Source organism: Myxocyprinus asiaticus, chromosome 20, assembly GCF_019703515.2.
Source record: "Myxocyprinus asiaticus isolate MX2 ecotype Aquarium Trade chromosome 20, UBuf_Myxa_2, whole genome shotgun sequence".
In the NCBI taxonomy this organism is placed as follows: domain Eukaryota; kingdom Metazoa; phylum Chordata; class Actinopteri; order Cypriniformes; family Catostomidae; genus Myxocyprinus; species Myxocyprinus asiaticus.
The window spans coordinates 30,250,211-30,276,049 of NC_059363.1; the positions used below are offsets into that span (position 1 = coordinate 30,250,211).

The window sequence follows — 25,839 nt, forward strand, 5'->3', positions numbered from 1 at the left end:
AAAAAATATAAGTTCCTTGAACTTATTTTGCTTAAAATTCATAGACTTAAGATTTTAAGTGTTCATAACTCAAACTATTGAGTACAAAAGTAAGGCTATGGGCAATACCCACAATGCCTTGGGCTTGAATTATTTAATTATCTTTCCTTTTGAAAGGGAAAATATGGGAGCATTTAAATTTAGAATTCATAGAGATTTTAGCTCTTTTGTAGTATTATTTATGTTGTTTTGTTGCAATTATTTGTTTCTTGTGGTGACACGCGATCTGTGTCCCCTTTGGTCAAGCATGTGCAACTGAAGTACAGGCATATAGGCATTTCTGTTGAGAAATACGTTTATTTGATGCAGTGATAATCTTTATTATTTAAGCAGTTATAACCTAAATTTGAGTCTGTTCAATTAAAATTAAGTTGAAACAACAACATTTTATAAAAATAAGTCTACATGCATCTAGTTACACTTAACTTGGTGTTCATATAGAATGAACTTAAATAGTTAAGTACAATATATATGAACACCAAGTTAAGTTAACTTAAAGGGATAGTTCATCCAAAAATAAAAATCATCTCATCATTCACTCATCCTCTTGCCTTCCAAGATGTGTATGACTTTCTTTCTTCTGCAGAACACAAATGAAGGTTTTTAGAAGAATATCTCACCTCTGTAGGTTCATACAAATCAAGTAAATGGGTGCCACAATTTTGACGCTCCAAAAAGCACATAAAGGCAGCATAAAAGTAATCCATACGACTCTAGTGCTTTAATCCATATCTTCAGAAGTGATATGATAGGTATGGGTGAGAAACAGATGAATATTTAAGTCCTTTTTTTGCTTGAAATTCTTCTCCCTGCCCAGTAGGGGGCGATTTGCATGAAGAATGTGAATCACCAAAAACACAAGAAGAAGAATGTGAAAGTGATCTGTTTCTCACCCACGCCAATCATATCGCTTCTAAAGATATTGTTTTAACCACTGGAGTCTTATGGATTACTTTTATGCTGACTTAAGTGATTTTTGGAGCTTCAAAATTTTGGCACCCATTCACTTGCACTGTATGGACCAAAAGAGCTGATACATTCTTTTAAAAATCTTCATTTGTGTTCAGCAGATGAAAGAAAGTCATACACATCTGGGATGGCATAAGGATGAGTAAATGATGAGAAAATTTTCAATTTGGGAAACTATCCCTTTAATTACACAAGTTTTGTAGACGTTATTACTCAATTCAATGGAGGGAAAGTGTTTACTCAATCAGTTGAGTACAGTCAACTTAGTAGGGTTTTCAGTGCATTGTATATGTTCATAATTAAACAAGTTCTTATTTTCTTTTTCATTGTGTATTTCACTGATGTGATGAGAGTTATTTGTTACAGTATGAGAGTCAAGAAATTGGTTTGGGTAGTTGACATACAGACAAATGTGTCAAACAATGCCTAATATATTTTTTTCAATCGATTGCATAAATATTTAAATAGATTACACAAAGAGATTCCCACAAACAGAAAAGAATAAAAACCTCTTGTTTTTGCTTGTTCAGCTCATGGCCTGTTTACTATGCGTATGTTACTGTCCTCACTACTTACTGTACCCTGCTCTTTACCAGTAGCAACCAGCCCTGCCAGTGCCACGGAGGTCTCATCATAGATGGTTAAGTGTTTACTGCTGTAGCTTAAGTGTCTAGTGCTCATGTTTTTCACATGCTGACTCATTCTTTGCATAAAAATGCTGGAACATACATGTTCCACCCACAACACCTTTCTGAAAAACAGTGTTTCACATTTCCCTCAGACCAAACTCAGAAGGAGCTAAATTTTTGTAGTTATGTGTTCAGGGAAAGCCTAATTAAAAACTGGCTTTCGAGACTTTACGGTTATTCCACACAGCTAGTAAGCAAATAAATAAAAAAGTCTGCTTTTGTAACTGTCAGCCATGAGTCAGAGCTGTGTTTAGGCTGCTCTCTCCAAACTTAAACAGTGTTACAAACCACCACATTTCATTATTACACACATGCAGAGGACATAAAATAATTTGTGGTGGTGGTGTAGTGGCCTAAAGCACATGACTGGTAATCAGAAGGTTGCTGGTTTGATCCCCACAGCCACCACCATTGTGTCCTTGAGCAAGGCACTTAACTCCAGGTTGCTCCGGGGGGATTGTCCCTGTAATAAGGGCACTGTAAGTCACTTTTGATAAAAGCATCTGCCAAATGCATAAATGTAAATGTACATTTTATGATTTACGCATTTTAATTTCATTACAAAATTTGATCAAACTGAACTAAGTTGTCTTTAATAAAATAAAATAAAAACTAAATATTTGAAGTTTACATATTTAATTTTGTTAAACATTATTTGCATAATACATAATTTGATGGAATCCTGTTATTAAATTGAAAGGTGTAAGTCACAAAAATAGGCTAAAATATTTTTTGAGTGCAGTTTTTGTTAATCTTTTGATTGTCAATGAATATGTCGCCATTAAGCTATCATCATCCTGATAGTCATAATTGGGTCATCATTTTCTCACCTTCTTGTTGTTACAAACCTGAACGACTGTCTTGCTTCTAAGGAACACAGAAGAAGATGTTAGGCAGAAGGATTTAGCTTTAGTCACCATTTGCTTTCACTGAATGAAAAAAAAAGAGAATGCAATGGAAATGAATGGTGACTGAGGTGACATTCTATCCATCCATCAGGTTCAGGACAACCCTATTCTTCAGTATTGCTCAAATGGAGTCTACATGAAGTATCCAGTTTTCTTTCATACCAGTGTATAAATTTGTGTTCAGACTCAGTCAATCAGCAACAGTTGTTTATATGTTTCGTTTTGCCTCTAGTGGGTCAAGAGTAGTACAGCAATGGTCCGGCCATTTGAAAGAGGCGGGGAAACGCGACATGAGGATGCTGCTGTCCCTACAAACCCTCTTCCCCTCCCTCTCTCGCCCTCATCAGCCCCGTGGCCTGAGTCTCTCCTCCTGAGCAAGGAGCCGCTTTGTTGGGAGGGTTTTTCCTAAACACGCGGGTGATTCTGAATCTTCCACTCCGCTCAGTGGAACGCGGCTTCATAAAAATATGTGCACTGTCTCTTTAAGATCCCTTCGCTGGTTCGGTTCGTATTGATCAATCCACCATTTTCCAGCGCACAGCGCACAGCACCACAACACACAGCAGCGGCGGCAGCGGCTAGAGAAAGCCCTACCTGGAGACGCCAGGCAGGACCGGGGGGCAGTCATGGCAGCCAACATGTACCGGGTCGGAGGTAAGAGAAAACGTCTCTTACAAAAAATCAACGTCCCTTTATTTGTGTCGCTCTCGTGCATGCCGTTTGCGTCAGGGCTTAGCAGTTTTAGGTTTGTCCTTCCTCTTTTATTTTTTAAAGTACTGTAGGACTACAGTGAGAGGATGAGGATGATGATGGTGTTCGCCAGGGGCGAAATGAAGAGAAAGACTCGTGTCGGTATCGCGGGAGTGTTTTTAATATTAACTCGCGCGACATTTATTGCTGTTAGCATGATGTTGCGCGTGAGTGTCATTGAGCGTTTGTAACAAGCGGGTATCTCTGAAATTTAGAGAGAAGAGACGCGTTTGATCAAGTAAAGTAAAAGTTTGAGCAGCACATCTCACTTTAGACACTCTGTTGGGTCAGAAACGCTCTGTTTTGCTGGGTAAGATGATGCAGTCTCATACCTTTGTCTTGTATTTGGACTTTCTCGGGATAAATTAATGCAAGAAATGACGTGAGAAAGTTTGTGACCCACTGTTTAAATGCTTTGTGTCAGAGGATGAACTTAAAGGAATAGCTCATCAAAAAAAAAAAAAAAAACTACATGCAGAATATTCGGGACTGACAATTTCAGTCACCATTTATTTTCACTGCATTGGAAAAAAGATGCAATGGAAGTGAATGGTAACCAATGTTGGTTAAGTTACTCTAAAAAAGCAATTAATTATTAACTACTAATTACATCTTCTACAGTGTAATTAGATTACTGTACTAATTACTCTGTCTGAAAAGTAATTGCATTACTTATTACTAATTACTTTCTTAAACCCTGATCAACCTCGACCAGATGAAAAATACAACTATAGACATGAAATTGTTCTTTTAATTCTTTCAAATAAATCATATAAAATCAAATAAATTATTCATGAAATGGCCAAAGAATTTAAGGGGCAGTGATAAATTAGAAAAACATACATTTTAACATTAGACGTTACATTTCGATTTTAAATTCACTATTGTTTTATAGTCTATACAGTATTCAACACAATTACATTAGAAGTATCTAATTAAATTACTTAAAAATTAAGAGTAATCCCTTTTTTCAGTGAAAAAGTAATTTTAATTACAGTAATTAATTACTTAGTATTGCATTACACCCAACACTGATGGTAACTGAGGCTGTTAGTGCATAACTTTAAGAACGTCAGCTCCCATGAAAGTCATATGGGTTTATAACAGCATGAAAGTGAGTAAATACATTTTTATTTTTTGGGGTGAACTATCCCTTTAACTGAAATGTATACTGATGCACTGAAATGTGTCTTTCTTCATAAAAGCATGTAGATGCCAATAATACAGTGCTGCTCAAATATATGTGGGTCAAATTTAAAAGGTATTCACAATTATATCTGATTACATGAATTATCTATTATGGCTGAAGCTCAGGTACCTATTTAAGTGATTGCATCTGGCTCTGAGTCTGTTTACAGGCAAGTGCAAAGGCACTGGTCCCCTGTTGGTATCAATTATCCATTAGGGTGCCGGGTATGCTGATTTAGGGAGAGGGAAATGTGTGCTTACAGTGTCCTATGTGTAATTATTGGTATAATGAGTGTATTAGCGTCTCAAAGCAGGGGGGCTGATGAAGATGCAACTTGGTCTAACGTGAACAAAAGCTGATTTCACATCATCAAGCGCATTATGAGTGAATCAGCCGTGTTTCGGTTGAATGCACGTTCCTCTTTGTCAACCCAACCTTCATCAGATTTCTCATTCTCTGCTTTACCTAGACAGTTGTAGTGTATGGTAATGTTTGAAGTATAATACTATTACTATTTCTACATTTATATATAGCCTAGTATGCACATTTTCTGCATGTATAGAATACCCGAATTGCCAGAATGTGCAGTTTAAAGCAGAGCATACTGTGTACTGTACTGCGCTTTGCATACTACTGTATCCCACCATGCAGCATCATAGACTGCATATAAAGATGGACGACATGACGGCTCCCCAAAAGTGAAGACATCTCGATCACCCACTGGTGGCTGGCTGCAATATAGGTCATAAACCCCACCATGTTAGCGGATGTGACATGAGACAGACTAAAAAATCTAATTTATTTAAGGTGTACTTTTTCCCAAAGATGGTTTCTGGCATTTTAAGTAGTTCTTATCACGTTGATGTAAGTTCAAGTGTTCATTTTTCTGATAAGTTTGGTTTTAATGAGTAACTTGATGCTATAGATGAAGTTACTGTTTACAAACAAATGATCTGTCCCGCCCCTTCCGGGTTCTTTTGGTAGCCCAGAAAAGAACTGCTGTCTATGGGTGCTTGGCTCAAATTGCGCTGAAACTGCCCAAAAAGTGCTGTTTGTGGGGTTGAAACACCCCGTTTCCCACAGATAATTGGAGATTAGGGCTTTAAATTTCAACTGAATCATTGCATCAGGAAAACTCTGATTTTACATAAATGATGAATCACAGGTCACCGCCATTGTTATCGCATCTGCTCTATTAGACCCAGTTGACCCGCAGCAGCTGTTGATGGATATGAACTTTTTTTTACGAAGAAATCATGGAAACTGATCGCAAACTGCTTTTTTTTTTTTTTATTCCAAAGTGCTGTCACTGTGACAGATATGAAGTCAAATATGATCTAATGATGATCTTATGTGATCAAGACCACCATATAAGATATAACGGGAGGAACGGGACCCGTCACCACCAAGTGAGATCATTTCTTTTGAAATTCCTCTGCCAGTTTGTCAGCAAGCAAATTAGTAGCCTACCGTCTTACTTTTAGGAAAGTGCCAGGTAAAGATGAAGGAAAAGAGGAGAAGAGAAGGAATTTTAGAAGAGAGTAAGAAGACTGATGCAAAGAGTGTGACCAAGGGCAGGTGTCCCTGTGCTGTGGAGTCAGCTGCAATAGTTCCTATATTCAATCATTGTTTATATATGTTTGTTTAGTTCACTTTAATGCCACAATGTCATCTACTGTATACAGTGTAGAAAATAATAAATTCATATGTAACAGAAACATTCATCTTCACCTCTGTATCGGATTTCATTGAGACATATTCAACAGTGTATGATTTACTATAGTTCATGACATTACTACATTCACCATGGTCAAAATACATAACATCCGAATTGTCCCCGTTTCTTAATTCATAGTTGCATGTGAATTTTCAATGACATATTTACTACTGAACTAGAAATGTCCCCGTTTTTCATTTCAGAAATCTGGTCACCTTATTGTAAGTTAATCAGTAAATTAATGTTATTAGCTAGCTAGCTAAGACAACAAGCAGTCTAACGTTAGCTGTGTGGAAAAAAGCTGGTGATCGGTAGCTAGCAGTTATTAATTATTTTTTATTTTATAAAATAATATGGTAAAAACCTGAATTATACTCTGTCTAAAGATACCACGGCTTCACCCCACAATCACTTCTGTGCAGACTCTGGGTCCAAATGACGTCATCAGCGCAAGATGGCAGCACCCGTTTCCGGGATATTTTGGCTTCATTTTTGTACAGTGGGAGGAAGTGGAGATGCGTCGTCCATCTTTATATACAGGCTATGTGCAGCATGCAAGACTTGACCTTCTATTTTCAGTCCGTCAATTGAAAAAGTTATATCCGGTTAAATTTTTTACATATTTCCCGACTAATTGTTTGATCGAACTGCGAAGACTTAAGATGCTTTTGCACAAAATTGGATTAAAGATGCAAATTTCCCAGTCTTCTTTTCGAGATGATAACTGGACGTAACTCGTGAAATTATGTATGTACATAATGAAGACACGTTTGAAATTTTTATCGTTTGTTCAGGGCAGACTGTGACTAAAATGGTCGCAAATGCGACCAAAAATAATTTATTGCGACAATAATTCAAAATCTAGTCGCCATTGGCGACAGTCGGGTTGTGTGCGTTCATATGGGGTTTCGTCAGATATCATCATGTGAGTTGTTAAAGGAATAGTTCACCCAAAAATGAAAATTTGCTGATAATTTACCTCACCCTCAGGCCATCCAAGGTGTGTCTGAGTTTCTTTCTTCATCAAAACAGAATTTAAGATTTTTAGGATTTCATTTCAGGCCTCCTCCTCTAAACAAAGTGAATGAATTTTTCTGACGGTCCAAAATGCATATTTAGGGTGCATCAAAATAATCCACACAACTCCAGTCGACAAATAAAGTTCTTCTGAACCCAAACGATTGATTATTTTTAGAAACAAAACAATACTTATATACTTTTTAACTACAATTGTTCACTTCCGTACATCTCGGTGACGCGCGCTCATGAGAGGGATGATGTAAACTTGTTGGGAAGGTCACGCGTCACGTGGAGGAGGAGGTAGGAAGCACGTCATTGTTTACAAGAGAAGGAGCGTTGTACAAAAGTTTAATTGTCTTTGCTGTAGATTTGTATAACTGTATTGTTGAAAATGGTCGTTTGGTGTGTGTATCCTGGATGCTTCAACCTTCAGAAACCCCAAAGAAAATGCACGCCTAGACAAAATATTAACTTTTCATCGATTGCCTATACATGATCATAGTATATTAACAATTTCTTCATGTGCAAATAAATTACAAAAATTTGATGACTACACAGAAATCTGAAGAAATTGTTGTCTACCATTTAAAATACATTATTATTTTTTTCTTTTGTATGAAATTGAGTAAATATAGTGCTAAATAAGAGTTTATATTTATATATTTTTAGCAATTTTATGTTTGTTTTTTACGATATTAAATTGTTATATTGGCATTGTATCAGCCACCTTGCTGTCTGGATATCGGCATCGGCCATTAAAAAACCCATATCAGTCAATCACTACTTAGGACAATTGAGGAACTTGTACACAACTATTACATAAAGTGCAAACATTTATCGATGCTCTAGACAGAAGGCAACACATTACAATATGCATAATATACTTTATATGTAATGTAGATTCTGAAGGGCAGTACTAAATAAAAAAGATTTTTCTTATATTTGTATAAATTATGAAAGTGGTGTGAACATTTATGAGACAAAAGGGGAATGCAAACTTATCTTCTCATATATATACTGTATATTAAACCTCCGATTAATGGGTTATCAGCTGTCTTCCTTTTCTTCGCCTTTCTATCTTATTTCTGAACAATGATCTAAACTGAACAATTCTGTAAGATGGTGACAAAAACAGCCATTTGGCTCTTTATTGTTTCTGTTTAGGAGCCACCTAAGTCATTATTTTTTTTAGTCTGGAGCCCTGTTGTTAAAGCGATAGTTTACCCAAAAATGAAAATTCTGTCATCGTTTATTCACTCTCATGCCATCCCAGATGCATATGACTTTCTTTCTTCTGCAGAACACAAACAAAGATTTTTAGAAGAATATCTCAGCTCTGTAGCTCAATGCAAGTGAATGGTGGCCAAAACTCTGAAGGTCAAAAAAGCACATAAAGAAAGCATAAAATCTAGAATCTATACAACTCCAGTGGTTAAATCCATGTCTTCTGAAATTATATGTTAGGTGTGGGTGAGAAACAGATCAATATTTAAGTCCTTTTTTACTATAAATCTCCACCTTTGATCAGCCCCGACCAGTAGGTGGTGATATGCACATAGAATGTGAATCGCCAAAAGAAGAAAGTGAAAGTGGAGAAGTATAATAAAAAAATGACTTGAATATTGTCCTCTTTTTTTTTTTTACCCACACCTATCATATTGTTTCTGAAGAGACGGATTTAACCACTGGAGTCTTATGGTTACTTTTGCACTGCCGTTATTTGCTTTTTGGACCTTCAGAGTTCTGGCAACCATTCACTTGCATTGTATATACAGTGCTGTGGAAAAGTATTTGCCTGATTTCTTCTGTTTTTGTGTATATCTCATACTACATTGTTTCACAAAATCTAAACAAAGGCAATCTGAGTAAACACAAAGTACAGTTTTAAATGATAATGTTATTTATTGAAGCAAAAAAAATAAAAAAATGTCAATACCAACTGGGCCTGTGTGAAAAAGTATTTATTAAATCCCCAAATCTATGAAACTGCCTTCATTATGGGGTTCAGCTGGACTAGACACACCCAGGCCTGATTACTGCCAGCCCTGTTCAATCAAATCAGCACATAAATATAACTTTTTCAAAAGCATGAAGTTGGCTAAAAGGTCTCACCCAGTAGCACACTATGCCAAGGTCGAAAGAAATTCCAGAAATGATGATCATGATGAAAAAGGTGATTGAAATACATCAGTCTGGGAAGGGTTACAAAGTTACTTCAAAGGCTCTGGGACTCCAAAGATCCACAGTGAGAGCCATTATCTCCAAATGGAGAAAACTTGGCACAGTAGTGAACCTTCCCAGAAGTGTCCGTCCTTCCAAAATTCTTCCAAGAGCACAGTGAAGACTCATCCAGGAAGTCACAAAAAAGCCAAGGACAACATTCAAGAAACTGCAGCCCTCTCTCGCATCAATAAAGGTCACTGTTCATGGCTCCACTCTCAGAAAGACACTGGCCAAAAATGCCATCCATGGAAGTGTAGCGAGGTGGAAATCACTGCTAACCCAGAAGAACATTAAGACTTGTCTGAATTTTGCCAAAACACACCTTGATGATCCTCAAACCTTTTGGGAGAATGTTCCCATGATGAGTCAAAAGTGAAACTATGGAAGACAGGTATCCCGTTACATCTGGCGGAAATCAAACACACTATTCCACAAAAAGAACATCATACCAGCGGACAAACATGGTGGTGTTAGTGTGATGTTGTGGCAATGCGTTGCTGCTTAAGGGCCAGGGTGACTCAACAATTGAGGGAAACATGAATTCTGCTCTCTACCTGAAAATCCTAAAGGAGAACGTCCGGTCATCAGTCTGTGAGTTGAAGCTCGAGGTCAACTGGATTATGCAGCAAGACAATGATCCAAATCATAAGAGTAAATCCACCGCTGAATGGCTCAAAAGAAGCAAAATGAAAGTTTTGGAGCGGCCTAGTCGAAGTCCTGACTTGAAATCGATTGAGATGCTGTGGCAGGAGCTTAAACGGGCAGTTCATGCTCGAAAACCCTCCATTTTGGCTGAACTAAAGCAGATCAGCAAAGAAGAGTGGGCTAAAATTCCACCACAGCATTGTGAATGACTGATCTCCAGTTATCGGAAGCGTTTGGTTGCAGTTGTTGCTGCTAAAGGTGACACAACCAGCTATTAAGTGTAAGGGGGCAGTTAGTTTTTCACATGGGTAATATAGGTGTTGGATAATTTTTTTTTTTTACTTCAGATAAATATATACAGTTGTGCTCAAAAATGTGCATGCCCTGGCAGAAATTGTGAAATTTTGGCATTGATTTTGAAAATATGACTGATCATGCAAAAAACTTTTTTTTTGATGATTAATGATAGAGATCATGGCTCCTTTTTAAATCATAATGATGTAGGGCTTTATTGGTTGTTTAGATCAGTGTTACTATCAGAAATAATTGGTAATTATTTATTTAGTTATTAATATTTAGATTAATTAATTGAATCTAACTCATTAAAACCTCATATGGGGCTCCAGTAAATGTAGTGCGCTACGTTTAGGAGTAGGTTTGGTTATTAGCAATAATTAATAATTATCAAATATAATTATTAATTATTAAAATCAATAGAACATTGATGAGAATCAATGTTAGCTTTTTTTTAATCCTTTAAATCAACAATTATCAAAAATAATTGTTAACATTGATTAAAATTAACACTAGCTTATTGATCATTCAAATTCAACAATCATCAAAGATAATTATCAATTATCAAAAATCAATAGAATATTAATAAGGATTCATATTGATGGGGCACCACCCTGCAATCAGGGACTAATAACCAGATAGTATAACAGTCTCAATATTAGATTGTTTTCTTAGGAAAATCGACATCTGAAGAATATCGATTTTCGGAAAAAAAACAATGAATGAAGGCTTGAATCCGAGCACAGACATCCTGTCAGCATGACACAGGTGTATGCAAAACAAACCAAAACACTTCTCTTTGAAATATAACAGGTTATTTATGCAGTAATATCAATTAATAATTAATACAATGCAGTCAATAAACTTCCGACTTACAACTACAAACTAAACAGTGATATGATTAGATATGGAAACCAAAGTAATCCTATAACACATGAGGGTGGGTGGGTTTGTGTGTGTGTGTGTGTGTGTGTGTGTGTGTGTGTGTGTGTGTGTGTGTGTGTGTGTGTGTGTGTGTGTGTGTGTGTGTAAGGAGGGATGTGCACAAAATGGCGGACGTGACTCTCGTGGAGAGTATGTCACGCGAGACTTCCGGCCAGAGAATATGGCCGTGAATGTGGGCAGAGAGAAACCAGTCAATGGCGTCTACCGGTTACCGCGTGTATCCGCTTGTAAGATAGCTTAGGGACAAAGCTGAGCTTTATCACGAAGCTATCTACTAGCCAAAAATGTGTGTGAGAATGTTTGTGAGGGGTCGCGTGTGTGGTTAGTACGAGTGAGAGAGAGAATAAAGTGACGGCCCCAAAGCCGGTTTCGCGATCGTGGAAGAGAAAGCAGCTGTTAGTTTATCACTCAGAGACGCGGTGGACGGCTCGTAAACCGTCCTGCGGTCTTTGATTCTTTAATGGATAAACTCAGTTTGCCGGTCTCGCCCGCGATGGTGGAAATGCACAACAGTCCAATGTGGTTGGACTACAACACAGCAAATCTCATTCGTGATAATTAATACCCTGAGTATTAATCGAAATGAGCGGACACGGCGGTCCGTAAACTGTACAAGCAATAACCTTGATACACAAGAATAACACACTATAATATTCTATCTCTGCCCAGACGTAAACCTCTTACTTGAATCGCATGAGGATGTAGAATGTGTGTTCATCCGTCCTTTAACTCAGACTCTGGTTCCTTGAGGCTCGGGTGATGACGGGAGGCTGTTTCCTCGCTCTGTCGGCGGGCGGTACGGCTGCTGATTCTTGGCGGGCTGGCAGAGAAATCAGCGACGTCAACTTGATTGAAGATGGAAGAGAAATCTTTGATCTCTTCACTTCTGCAGGCAAACGGATGAAGATGCGGATTGCTCAGCGGTCTCTTTCGGATCCGTTAGAGTGTTCGGTGGAACAGAGTAATCTCAACTCGTCCAGCGAGATGGAGATTGTATGGCCACAGTTTCAAGTCGTACGTTACTTCCTTGTGCCACGAGGCTACACCTGAGAGCAGCGATGAGCTGCGTCTACGCACGGCGAGCAAAGTTGCTGGAAGCAAATCCCGGAAGGATCTCGGATGTATTTCTACTCCTGATGATGTCATGGTTGAGGGACGTTCTGTTGTGTGCTTCATCCAATAGGAGTTGAGAGTTCGATCCTTTTAGTGAGCAAGGCTTCATGGGATTTGTAGTCTGTTTTGGACTCCCTTTGTTTGATTTTGGTGCGATTTTTATCAGTAAGATTTATGACTTGGTATGTGGGCCTGAGTTAGGTTTTACGACTGTGTTAGGCCTGCCTTTGTCTTCTGTCTGAATACAAGAGGCCCAACAATGATAACAGAAATCACCCAAATGCCCCTGATCAAAAGTTTACATACCCTTGAATGTTTGGCCTTGTTGCAGACACACAAGGTGACACACACAGGTTTAAATGGCAATTAAAGTTTAATTTCCCACACCTGTGGCTTTTAAAATTGCAATTAGTGTCTGTGTATAAATACTTGTTGACCCCTATCCAAACATAGCGCTTATGGTTGTGACCATAAAGCTCTATTTTGGTCTCGTCACTCCAAATTACAGTGTGCCAGAAGCTGTGAGGCATGACAAGGTGTTGTCGGGCATATTGTAACCGGGCTTTTTTGTGGCATTGGCTTCTTTCTGGCAGCTCGACCATGCAGCTCATTTTTGTTCAAGTATCGTCGTATTGTGCTCCTTGAAACAACCACACTGTCTTTTTCCAGAGCAGCTTGTATTTCTCCTGAGGTTACCTGTGGTTTTATTTCTTTGTATCCCAAACAATTCTTCTGGCAGTTGTGGCTGAAATCTTTCTTGGTCTACCTGACCTTGGCTTGGTATCAAGAGATCCCCGAATTTTCCACTTCTTAATAAGTGATTGAACAGTACTGACTGGCATTTTCAAGGCTTTGGATATCTTTTTATATCCTTTTCCATATATATAAAGTTCCATTACCTTGTTACGCAGGTCTTTTAACAGTTCTTTTCTCCTCCCCATGGCTCAGTATCTAGCCTGCTCGGTGCATCAACGTGAGAGCTAACAAACTCATTGACTGTTTATACACAGACATAAATTGCAATTTAAAAAGCCACAGGTGTGGGAAATTAACCTTTAATTGCCATTTAAACCTGTTTGTGTCACCTTGTGTGTCTGTAACAAGGCCAAACATTCAAGGGTATGTAAACTTTTGATCAGGGCCATTTGGGTGATTTCTGTTATCATTATGATTTAAAAAGGAGCCAAACAACTACGTGATAATAAATGGCTTCATATGATCACTATCCTTACATAAAAGACAGTTTTTTTTGCATGATCAGTCATATTTTCAAAATCAATGCCAAAATTTCACAATTTCTGCCAGGGTATGCAAACTTTTGAGCACAGCTGTATATATAATATATATATATATATTGTTCATATATATATATATATATGATATACACTGGCGGCCAAAAGTTTGGAATAATGTACAGATTTTACTGTTTCAGAAGGAAATTGGTACTTTTAATTCACCAAAGTGGCATTCAGCTGATCACAAAGTATAGTCAGGACTTACTTGTGAAAAAAGAAATTTTTGATCAAATCTAGACAGGCCCCATTTCCAGCAGCCATCACTCCAACACCTTATCCTTGAGTAATCATGCTAAATTGCTAATTTGGTACTAGAAAATCACTTACTATTATATCAAACACAGCTGAAAGCTATTTGGTTCGTTAAATGAAGCTTAATATTGTCTTTGTGTTTGTTTTTGAGTTGCTACAGTTTACAATAGACTGGCATGTCTTAAGGTCAATATTATGTTAAAAATGGCAAAAAAGAAACAGCTTTCTCTAGAAACTCGTCAGTCAATCATTGTTTTGAGGAATGAAGGCTATACAAAGATTTCATACAAAGGTGGACACTAAATGTCACCTGAGTATCTGGACAAACTGACAGCTAGAATGCCAAGGATCTGCAAAGCTGTCATTGCTGCATGTGGAGGATTTTTTGATGAGAACTCTTTGAAGTTCTGAATTTTTTTTTCAAATTGTAATAGAAATTTTTCACGTTATTAGTGCCCTGACTATACATTGTGATCAGTTGAATGCCACTTTGGTGAATAAAAGTACCAATTTCTTTCCATATATACATTTATTTGAAAACTGTATTTTGTGTTTTCTCAGGTTGCCTTTGTTTTATGTTATATCTCGTTTGAAGATTCTAAAACGATTTATTATGAAAAATACACACAACTAGAAGAAATCAGGAAGGGTGCAAATAATTAAAATATTCTTTGTGTTCTGCACTAGAAAGAAAGTCATGCACATCTGGGATGGCATGCAGTTGAGTAAATGATGAGAGAATTATAATTTTTGGGGTGAACTGTCCCTTTAATAAGTAAGTGTTTCACATAATATTTACCGTATGAAAGTAGTAGCCAGTATTCCGTCTATATGAAGTAAGCAGTACACTAGTATTCCATTCTGTACATGGCTACGGTTCTCAGTGGACATCAAAGCTTTGTGAATGTGTTTTGCAATGACTTTAAGATTATTGCATGAATATCTGTTACTCTGTTACGTGCGCCTCCCAATGCTTGCAACATCCTCTGCTGCGGAGGCTGAAAATGGCACCAGGCGCTCCATCTAGCATAGAGTCTCCATGGGCCTCCATACCTCTGGCTAATGCATCACCTGATACATATCGACAGCTTCTTCACTCTCTCTCTATTTCTTACTCTCTCACTGGTCTAGCATGGGCCAAAAGAAGTGCATTGAATTACCTCAGACTGGAACGGAGCCAGTTTTGCACAATTGCACACGTTTAGGCCACTGCTGTGCACCCAACATTCAGTGCAGCCACACTGATGGCTGAAATGTGAATTTTTGGTGTTAGGGTTGGGTAACAATGTTTGACTAGTTGTTTAAAAGCCTACTTGTTGATTTAGAGTTTTCTTATAACTTTTTTTTTTTTTAATGTTTTAATATTTTTAGTTGCAGAGCTGCTTTATTAGAGTGCAACAGTGCCCTTGGTTTCGAGAAGAATAGAGATGCAGGCCGAGCTCCAAAAAGGGTTGAGAGCTCCAAACCGCTAGCAAAGATATACAGAGCCCCTAACCGTGCGTGGAAGTGAAGTTGAAGTTAGCCCAAAGCCCTTCTGGAGTAACTCCACCCCATTCTGGAGTCACCCCACCCTCTTTTTGAGTTACCAACCCCGTTTGGAGGTCTCTGGGCTGCAATTATATCTACTTGCTTGGTTCTGTAATAGTTTTTTCCCATATTTTTTTTTCCCATAGGGATTTCATAAAAGTCTTCATAAATGAGTTCAAAACCATGAACCAAACCAACTAGCTCTGAGTTGAATCATAAGATTTCAAGCTTTGATTTGAAACACAGAAGTATCTGAAAATTTAACAAAAGACAAAAATTAGCGTCTTTTGTGAGGGAATGAACTTCTCATTCAGGTAAACCACTGACTGGTATTTTGAAAATATGAAGCTTAGTTTTACACCCCCCTAGTTATGTAGTCAAACTACCATTTGAATCTAGTTAAAGCACCATGGATACCTTCCCATGTTGAGGCATTGGTTATTCTCTAGGAAGCTTGAAATCCAATCATGATATCCAATCAAGTCATTTTCTATTGAGTGAGTTTTAGGACATTGAATTTGGACGCAGGGCCATAATGGTTAAAACAATGCCCTGCGAGGGGGAAACAAAGCCTGCCTTAGCGTTCCTTCCTCTTTTTCCTCCCTCACACATCATGGAGAAGGTAGTCAGCCTAAATTCTCTCATTGAGCTAACAGCTTTTCTCTGGCTCTCTTTTCTTCTCCCAGAAGGGATGCTTCTCCTAGACTCCAGCTTGGAATAAATGTGCCAAGAAAATGAGACCACCATGAGCAGCCACAGAAATTATGAAAATAGGCTGAATCGCATCTGGATTGGTGGTGTTGTGGTTGAATTTGGCTTTGTTTATGATGGGCCAGGTTTTAGTGTGGAGCTAGAGAGGAGAAGCCTGAGCCAATGGACACAACGAGCAGAGGCATACAATATCTGTGAAGCTCTACCAGCAGTGTCCACCATCTCTTAAATGTGTCCATTCCGTGAAGATATTTATCCAGTGGTTGGTCTTGGGAATACTTATATGTGTGATGCCCTGAAGCAAATGGATTTGAGGTTTTCCTTTTGCATACAATAGCTGTAGCCCATAGCTTGGTATACTGTTGCAATAGATTTTATTCTCCATTCACAATGGGGGTAAAGGGCAGTTACTTCAAGTTGGTCTTGCTGAAGTGAGTCTAGTATAAAAGTCCTGCAAAAACATGACTTGTAAACTGGGGTGCAAAAACTGCAAGCTGTCAGTTGCCAAGCAGTGCCTCAGCAGTGGAGTGCGGCCCGCCACTGTCCCACCACAGTTTCATAATGAACCGAAAATATTTTTACACTTCTCATAATAACATAAAAGATCTCTGACACTGCGTTTTGCAACGTTACAGTATCCACTGCAGTTAACCACTAGTCCAAACACAACTTTATAATTATCAGTGTACGATGGCAAACAGATAATATTACTGCAGATGTTATCATTCATAATTAACGTTAATCTAACGTTAGCTAAATTAGGTAACGTAAACGTTAGCTAACGATGTTAGCTGTCAGTCTCCTTGCTTATGTCGACTGACAGTGTTGCCAACTTAGTAACTTTGTCACTAGATTTAGTGACTTTTCAGACCCATTTAGCGACTTTATTTCCAAAAAGCACCTAGCGACAAATCTAGCGACTTTTTGGACAAACCTTAGCTACTTTCTGTAGAAGAGAGTCGCTAGTACTGCCCCGCTAGCATGAGGTCTTGCTTTCCCGCCGCAGGCACACCTCTCTGCATCTACTCTGTTCAGTAAGTGGCAGAGAGGAGCAGCACATTCAGTTGACTGCACGGCAACTGACATAGATATGAATGAGCTGCGCATGTGCAAACAGTGTTGCTAAGGACCAGTCACTAATCTGTATTGTTTGCTCCTCCTTTGTTTTAATCTAAACAATTTAATTTGACCTTTTAATTTGATTTTTATTCTTCGCATGCATTTATCACTGTCTAATCGCTCACTATCACAGGGGTTTAGTTCATTCCCATTTCTGAACTCTCTGAATTCAGGTCATTTATGTAGACAAGTCTGTACATTGTACTTTATTCAAACACATAATAATAAACTTTTATTATAATTATATACATATAATACAAATACAAATAAACAACCTTGATAATACACACACATTCAAAAAAATAGCTAAAATGTCACACTCTAAAATATACTCCCCAAAATATAGAAAAGAGTGGGAGTATATCCCTGAATTCAAGGGGTGGCTAAAGCCATATGTGGGCAGTGACAAGGGCTTAAGCCCCGTTCACACCGCGGAATGCATGTCACTAGACTTTCCGATCTGTGCCACTAGTGGGTGTTCCTATTGCTGTCGCTGCTCTAACGTTATTGGTGGACTGCACAACTGGCCATAGTAGCATTTGAAATGTTGTTTACAGATGATACTGCCGATAAAACTAAGATATCATTCTAATTTGACGAGGAATCATATAACTTGCAGCAGTGCTTAATGCATCATATCATTAAAGATGAACGTTATATCAATATATGAATCAAACTAACTCAGAATGCTGACACGGTTTTCCACGCATCAATTTATTAGGCCATCTCATTGGTAGTCGCTCAAGAATGTCGCTCGTCATTTGCATTTTGATTGATTTGACCCGTCATCCATAACTACTAAAAATGCCTGTAGGTGGTTGCTTTTGCATTCCAAAATAATTCTATAGTTTTACTTTCAATGCTTGTTTTGTGCACTCGTGCTATTTGCCCTGACAGTGTTTGAACCCAGACTGATCTTACAGTGAAATTGGTAAGAGTAGGTTGACTTTTCTGTAGCTTAAACCGGACTGTGCTTACCGAAATGCGAAACACTGCCTCCAGTGGCCAAAGCGGTAAGTGTTGTTGGACGTATGGCGACGTGTAAGCTCCATTTTCCAAGTGTCATGTCCACTGAGGGCTGCCAAAAGCGAGTTGTAAAGCGATTTGTTTTCAGCTGAACAGGCTGTAAAATAGTGAAGAGGAATGATCATTATATAAACACAACCCGTACCAAAACCTAAACCTTACCATCAGTGAAGTAAAAATGTTATGTTAGAGGGAAAATGCAACCTCTGAATCACGCTCATCACTGATTATGCAAACTTGATTACTTCCGGGTTTCAACGCAGGATCCAAACCCCGGTCTCTCACGCTGCTGTTCGTCACGCCACAGGGGAAGGTAACCACTGGAGCCAATGCAAAAATGTTTAATAGGAGATGCCGCTTGTCAGTGAGTCAACATAATATAACCAACTACGATCTCTTCAATTCAGATTAGGCCTGTCGCGATTATCAAATAATCGTCTGATCGTGGTTATTTGATCTAAAAGCCGTGATTTGAGAGAACCACGATTATTGTGCACTTTAACTTTCAATCACATTTTAATGACCAAATAAGGTCATTTTAAGCGACTATATAAATGCCATCAACGGCGCGTTTTGTGGCATTCAGTTGAACTCGGAGCATCACTTAGCCATGCCACGGATGTCAGCCAGAGCAGCTCCTGTGCTGAAGAGCGTGTGAAGTGTTTCTTAAGTACTCTGATGTGCGCACTGTCAGCAGAGGCTCGTGCCAAATTCCAGCAAAAAAATAAACAAACAAATATAAACTTTGATAGTGAACGCAAAGCGCTCCATCTTCACTTTAAATGATCGTGTAATGGCAAATATCCCTGGTCAGAGCTGATTCATACACGCAGTGTTAATGACACGCTTTGACACATAGGAGGAGACGAACTCTTACTCTATTTTTGTGTATTGATTAAATTATGAAAAGAAATCTCCAAGGTTTTGCTTCATGAGAAATAAGGGCTCTTGGGTTTAATCAAAGAGCATTAAAATAACGTGTGAAAGTGAAGAAATTGGGATAGAAATATTTTACTACTGCTGAATATAATATAATGTAATATAATAATAAAAATATATATAAAAATATATATTTATTTTTATAAAAAATGATTATTTAAAATATACTAGTGTAAATGCAAAATTGACCAAAACTAAAGTAGACCAAAAAGAGAGACATTTTGTAATTATTTTTTAAATGTTTTTCAAAGTTTTTAAAAAGCCTTGAAAGGAAATCATATATCCCTATTTTATTTAATTTATATTTATAAGTTAAATATGTAAAAATGAAAATATGACGCTCACGTACACCTTAAGATATATGACTATTTATATGACAATGAATCATGAAAGCCCTAAAAGAGACAATCTCTATAGCCCTAAACAGACAATTAATCGTCATAATCACAATTATTTTTTGACAGTTTATCGTCAGCCAAATTTAATAATTGTAATGCTATATTCATACATTTTTGAAGCCTGAAAAGGAAATCAAATGCCCTTATATTATTATATGAACCAAGCTAAATTTGTATTTACAGGGCTCCAGACTGCGACTAAAATGGACACAAATGCGACAAAGTAATTGATTGCAACAAAAATTTAAAATCTAGTTGCCACTGGTGACATTCGGGTTGTGTGCATTCATATATCAGATATATTGTGAGTTATTGAATACATTTTTAGAACGTGCACAACCAGTGTGTCTCGCGCCACTTTTCACCCTTTTTGTTTCTGACGAGCTTGCTGCACCACACGTAACCACAAACCCAGCGCGAGAGAGTCATGAACAAATGACTCTTTTGAACCGCATCTTTTTCATGAATCACCCGAAAATGACTGAGGGTTTGAACTCAGGAGCTCAGGTTAGCAGTTCGAATCGGATTCACTTTCTCAGTGAATCAGCCGTGAGCTCGCAACTGGGAGAGCATACATTTCAAAATAAGAGTCCCATGTGTATTTCAGGCCTCTTTATAATTAAAAGTCCCGTATTGTGTACCACTTTTCTTTCCTTCTGGTAATTATTGATTAGGATTGGTGTAGCACAATAAACTGCATCTGAGAGTTCATTCAGTTTGCACTCTTGTAGTCTCTGTGTCTGGGGCCATCCAGTAACAGTAAAGAAAGACTAAGGCAATATTTTAAAACAATTAAAATATAGACCTAAACAGACAATTAATCGTCATAATCGCAATTAAGTGGTAGCCAAATTTTATCGTGACAGCCCAGATTTATGTGTTAACTAACTGTTATAAGCAACAGTCATTCGCTAGTTTTCTTTTTTTCTTTTTATCCCATTGCAATTGGTAGCTTTACCCACAGAGCAATCTCATTTGTCCAAAATCCTGTTCCACATAGCTACACATAAGTAAAAATGAACTCTTCATGCTATCTTGATGCACATTCCTTATATTTTTGTGCACAGTAAGAACATATATTTAAAAATGTATTAACTTGCTCCACCTCTGAAGTGACTTTCCTTTTCGGGTTACATCAAATATGGACAGGGAAAATAATGTTATCCAATAATAGCCAATTAACTATTTAGGCATTGTTTCAGGCTATGGTTGTAGGTAATACTAATAGATCATGTTAATGTAATTAAGATTACAGTAATAGCAAATAACAAAGACTTGGGAAATGAGTGTTAAGCTTAGGATACTTTGGAGATGCTCTCGAGGGTGAGTTTGTCCTTTATCCTCCATGTCCTGGTCAAAAAGCCTCCTCAAAAGTGGGTGACTTTCAGGGTAGAACTCCTCCACAATTGACTCCAAACTCACGTTCAGGACTGGCTTGTGGTATGGAACACCCACTTTTCATGAGCCAAACAATTGCAAATGAATGAAATCAACTCCTGCTCTACTTTTTCATTTTAAGTGTCCTGTTTTACTTTGAGATGTCACATATAGTAAAATGGGTTAAACGCATGATAAGAACACAGTGTCAGAACCCTTGCATATATGTTGGTGGGTGTGCACAACATGCATTCTCAGGACAATTACACTTGTACAAATACATTTTCATAGGACATGAAGCTTCACATTAGTTTAACAAGCTCTCGTCCCAGTGACTGCAGAGACACGCAGAGTTCACTAAGTCCATTTAACATCTTCTGTAGTCTACAAATTAGTTTTACTGTGTTTTACAATAAAGAGAATGTTCATTGTATAACCAAAATCCCTGAGCTGGAGGAAAAGAACAAGTGTATAACCTAAGAGCTGCCCTAATGCTCTGTGTATGTGTTTGGCACATAAGCATGATTTAACAGGTATTGCCATAGTAACAGGTGTCTCACGGGTCTTGGTCTGATTGTCCTGAGACAGGAACTGAATGGTCTCACTGCACTCTTGAGTATCTGTGCAGACTTGGGTCTCTGCGGCTGGGGCACGGCGACCTCTTCCTTCTGAGTGTAGCACATAGGCAGACTGCATTTAAAGTCCTGCCTGACTGCATGTGCATGGAGTGCTTGTGTCCCCCCCCCCCCCTAATTATTAGTATTTTTTTATTATTTATTTACTTTTGTGTGGGTTTGAGAAGTGGTTGTTCTTATTTGATAATGTTCTGTTCCAATAATGGTTCTTGAATGTCTGCATTCAGTATCAGGAATTCACTTTTTCATTAAGGGGCAATATTTGCCCCCTAGATTTGATTTTCAGGTAATTTGTTTTTACTTTATTGGGGCTTTTTATATAATAAAAAATACACTGTGTGTCATCCTTTTGTCACAGACTTCAATAAATCAATTTATCAACATAAATTCTCAATCTGAATATTTAGATTGAGAATGTATTACCTCTAACCCATTAAATAACATCAGTTTATATTTTATGCAATAATATATGTAACTGGGGACCTGGGTAGCTCAGTTGTAAAAGAGGCTGGCTACCACCCCAGGAGTTCGCTAGTTTGAATCCCAGGGCGTGCTGAGTGACTCCAGCCAGGTCTCCTAAGCAACCAAATTGGCCCAGTTGCTAGGGAGGGTAGAGTCACATGGGGTAACCTCCTCGTGGTCGCTATAATGTGGTTCGTTGTCGGTGGAGCGCGTGGTGAGTTGAGCGCGGATGCCGCGGTGGATGGCGTGAAGCCTCCACATGCGCTATGTCTCCGTGGCAATGCAATCAACAAGCCACGTGATAAGATGTGCCGGTTGATGGTCTCAGATGTGGAGGCAACTGGGATTCATCCTCCACCACCCGGATTGAGGTGAATCACTACGCAACCACAAGGACTTAAAAGCGCACTGGGAATTGCGCATTCCAAATTGGGTGAAAAAGGGGAAAAAATAATAATAATATATGTAACTAGGCCTAATACAATATTATAGGACTACATTAGATGTTACACTCGGAAGGAATTCATTAATACATTTTAAATTTTGGTGGCATTTTTGCGTTCAGCCCTAATAAACGTCTGACCCCACTTCCATCGATGTGGACTGAATGCCATAAAAAAAAAAAAAAAAAAAAAAGAAAGAGAAAAGAAGTCTTCTCTATTCAGACGGGATTAGTTTTCTGGACATATGTCTGAGTAACTGTACCGTAATTGTTACTGTGGATGTTTGTAATGTTTAGTGTCATTTCGCACAGGATAAGCAATGTCTGTAGAAATTACAGAGAAGGGCATGTTTTCATCCTTAGACATTGTCATCATGTCGAATTTGAAACTATTTACTTTTGCAGCAATTACATTATTTAATATTAGTGTTATGGATCATTTATGTATTGGGAAATGCAAATGCTAGGCTAGGCTAGCTACTACAGAATAAATCTTACCTAAAGTTACCACAAGCCAACCCTTTAATAAGAGGTTTGCAATTTCTTGATGTTTTCATATTGCATATTCAGGCTCCGTGTCTCCAAACGATACTACCACATGATGAAATTTGGCAAAAAAAACAGCATGCAGGAGCACCCCCATACTTAAAAGTCTGAGACTGCCTTTTGCACAAGAGACTAGGTAATATTTACCCTTATATCAATTTGCACCGGATTAGTATAACCTGGGGTTATTTTTACCTTGTGTTTTATAGAAGCTAAAAGACGCTTTCATCTTTACTGCTGCTGAAATGCACAGTCTGTAAAAAGTCAGGAAGAATTACTGATATAAACAATTTGCATGGCATTAAAATCATGGAGAAGCTCTGGTAATTATTACCTGATATGTGCTCTGCCCGGGAAGATTCACATTTCCGTGAGGCAGCAAGCGCCAGTATTTTCATATATGAGGAGTTACACTACTGCGGTTTATTAGCCTCTTCATGATGCTTTGATTAATAAATGGTTTAGCATTTAACTTGTAAAATTATTTTCTACACACCATAGCAAATGGGAAAAAACATTACCGTTCATCAAGCGCTGAAACTTTGCCAGGTGAAAAACAATCTGTATTCATGTGTCACAGTGTAACAGTCACATTAAGTCCTCAACTTCTTCAGAACATCGAAGTGACACCTGCGGTAAAAAGCTAAACACAGCGCAATGATTGAAACAGAACGCAGGTATCTCTAGATGCGCTTATACAAATGTAAGTTGTTTTTAACCAAATAACGATCTCCGTGCACATCCCTAATTAAATCTATCCCACCCAAATGGGGTTTATGACAGCATTTCCTGCTCTGCTGAATCTACAGCACTCCAGTAAAAGAAGTTATGTTGTAATTGAAAATGGACACAGCTAAATAATACAATGAAAAATAATTATACAAACTTTATATTATTTTGTCCTCACTGGTTGAACGTAACATCAAACACAGTGCAGTCAGTATGGTCCGATTTGCAAACAAATTACTCCTATGAGGTGGTTATTATTAATGAATCAGACTCAAATGAGTCTTGAACTCATGGGTGTAAAAACTGGCACATTCACTAACTGAATCAGTTTACATGGTTAATTTACATTTGGCTCACTCACTGAAGCGCAAGTCATTACCTTTGGTCATATATGAATAGTACTTGTGTATGTAAAGTACATTTAACTATATACTTAGAAACAGAGTTTTGTTGTAATGGTACTGTGAAATATAAATTCAAATGTATTACCAAAATATACTTTGTGTATATATATATAGATCTTAGTTTACAGCATATATAAAAAAACATATAGGACATGGTATAGTATAGTTCACTTGAATTATTTGGTGCTGCTTCCTCAAAGTACAAAAAGAAATGAATAATTAATGAATTTAAGCAACCAAAATCGTTATTCCTCACAATTCCAATCCCAACAATCTACCTAGTTTAGTTTGAAGGACTGTTCCACATCACTTAAATGTCAGTTTTTTTTTTTTAGTGACTGTCCGCTGACCTGTTTGTTGCATCTCTCTCTCTCTCTCTCTCTCCCTCTCTTTCTCTCTCTTTCTCTGTCCCTCTCTCTCACACACTTTGTCTCATTTGGTCTGTCTCTCTTTATTCAACTTCCACTCTTTGTCTGTCTCTCTCACCCTCAGTCTTGGTAAGGCTCGGCAACATGCATGGATTGGATCACAGGAAATTTGTCTGCACTGCGATGTCACAAGCTGTGTCGCATGCTGATTGGTGGGGGGGAATAGGGGCACAGAATTAGCTGTGGGCACAGTCAGACGGAGATGGTAGGAGGGTTGGCAAAAGCTGTGAGAGACAGCGGTGATGCCTTCAGGTCTTCTGTAAGCTCCTCGCCAATCTCCTCCCATATCTGCTGAGGCTTAGACTCCATGTCAGGTTTTGCTCAGGCCCGGTAGGCCTCTGGTAGAACTTGTACTCATTAAATAAGCAGCAAAGAGGTGCGGTCGGTACAGAGCCTAGTCTTACACATACACACAGATGTATAGTTGAATACACATGGCTGCCATGTGAGACAAAATGGATGATTCAGGAGTTTGTTCGATGCATTCACTTATTGTCAGTTGTCGTAGATTGTAAAGTATAACACTGTGAAATTAAATAGATGTCCTAAAAGATCTGTCTGAAAGCTTGCATACACTTAAAACTCTACACAAAGAACATATTGCCTCCCAGACTTTCCAAGACAATATTAGATCATCCTCAAGATCATGATCGAGTAAGTCACTTCCTGTCTCAGTAAAGCCACTGTGATGTCGTAGACTGAGCTTATTTGAAAGATTTAATTGCAACTAATGCATCCAAACAACAGTTGTAATTATGTTCATAAGAATGTCTCATTAGTGCCTAATGGGCACTCACACGTTGTAATATTCAAACAGAATGGTGTTCCTGACCTAGGGCCCGTTTACACCTGGTATAAAGATCCATTTTGTGTGAGTGTGTGTATACACACCGATCAGCCACAACATTAAAACCACCTGCCTAATATTGTGTATGTCCCCCTCATGCTACCAAAACGGCACCAACCTGCATCTCAGAATAGCATTCCGAGATTAAATTCTTCTCACCACAATTGTACAGAGCGGTTATCTGAGTTACCGTAGACTTTG

General features: G+C 38.1%; 1 protein-coding gene across 2 annotated transcripts in view; it reads left to right on the plus strand.

Moving 5' to 3' along the window:
* The first annotated feature begins 2,927 nt into the window (after positions 1 to 2,927).
* The window catches only part of LOC127411320 (metastasis-associated protein MTA1-like), a 72,904-nt gene continuing 49,992 nt past the window's right edge, over positions 2,928 to 25,839 (plus strand). The window contains exon 1 of one of the 2 annotated variants that reach the window (XM_051646816.1): positions 2,928 to 3,259. In XM_051646816.1, the coding sequence (XP_051502776.1) occupies positions 3,232 to 3,259 (28 nt within the window). In that variant the 5' untranslated portion in view covers positions 2,928 to 3,231. The remainder of the gene's footprint in view (positions 3,260 to 25,839) is intronic. The other variant, XM_051646817.1, reaches the window with a different exon arrangement.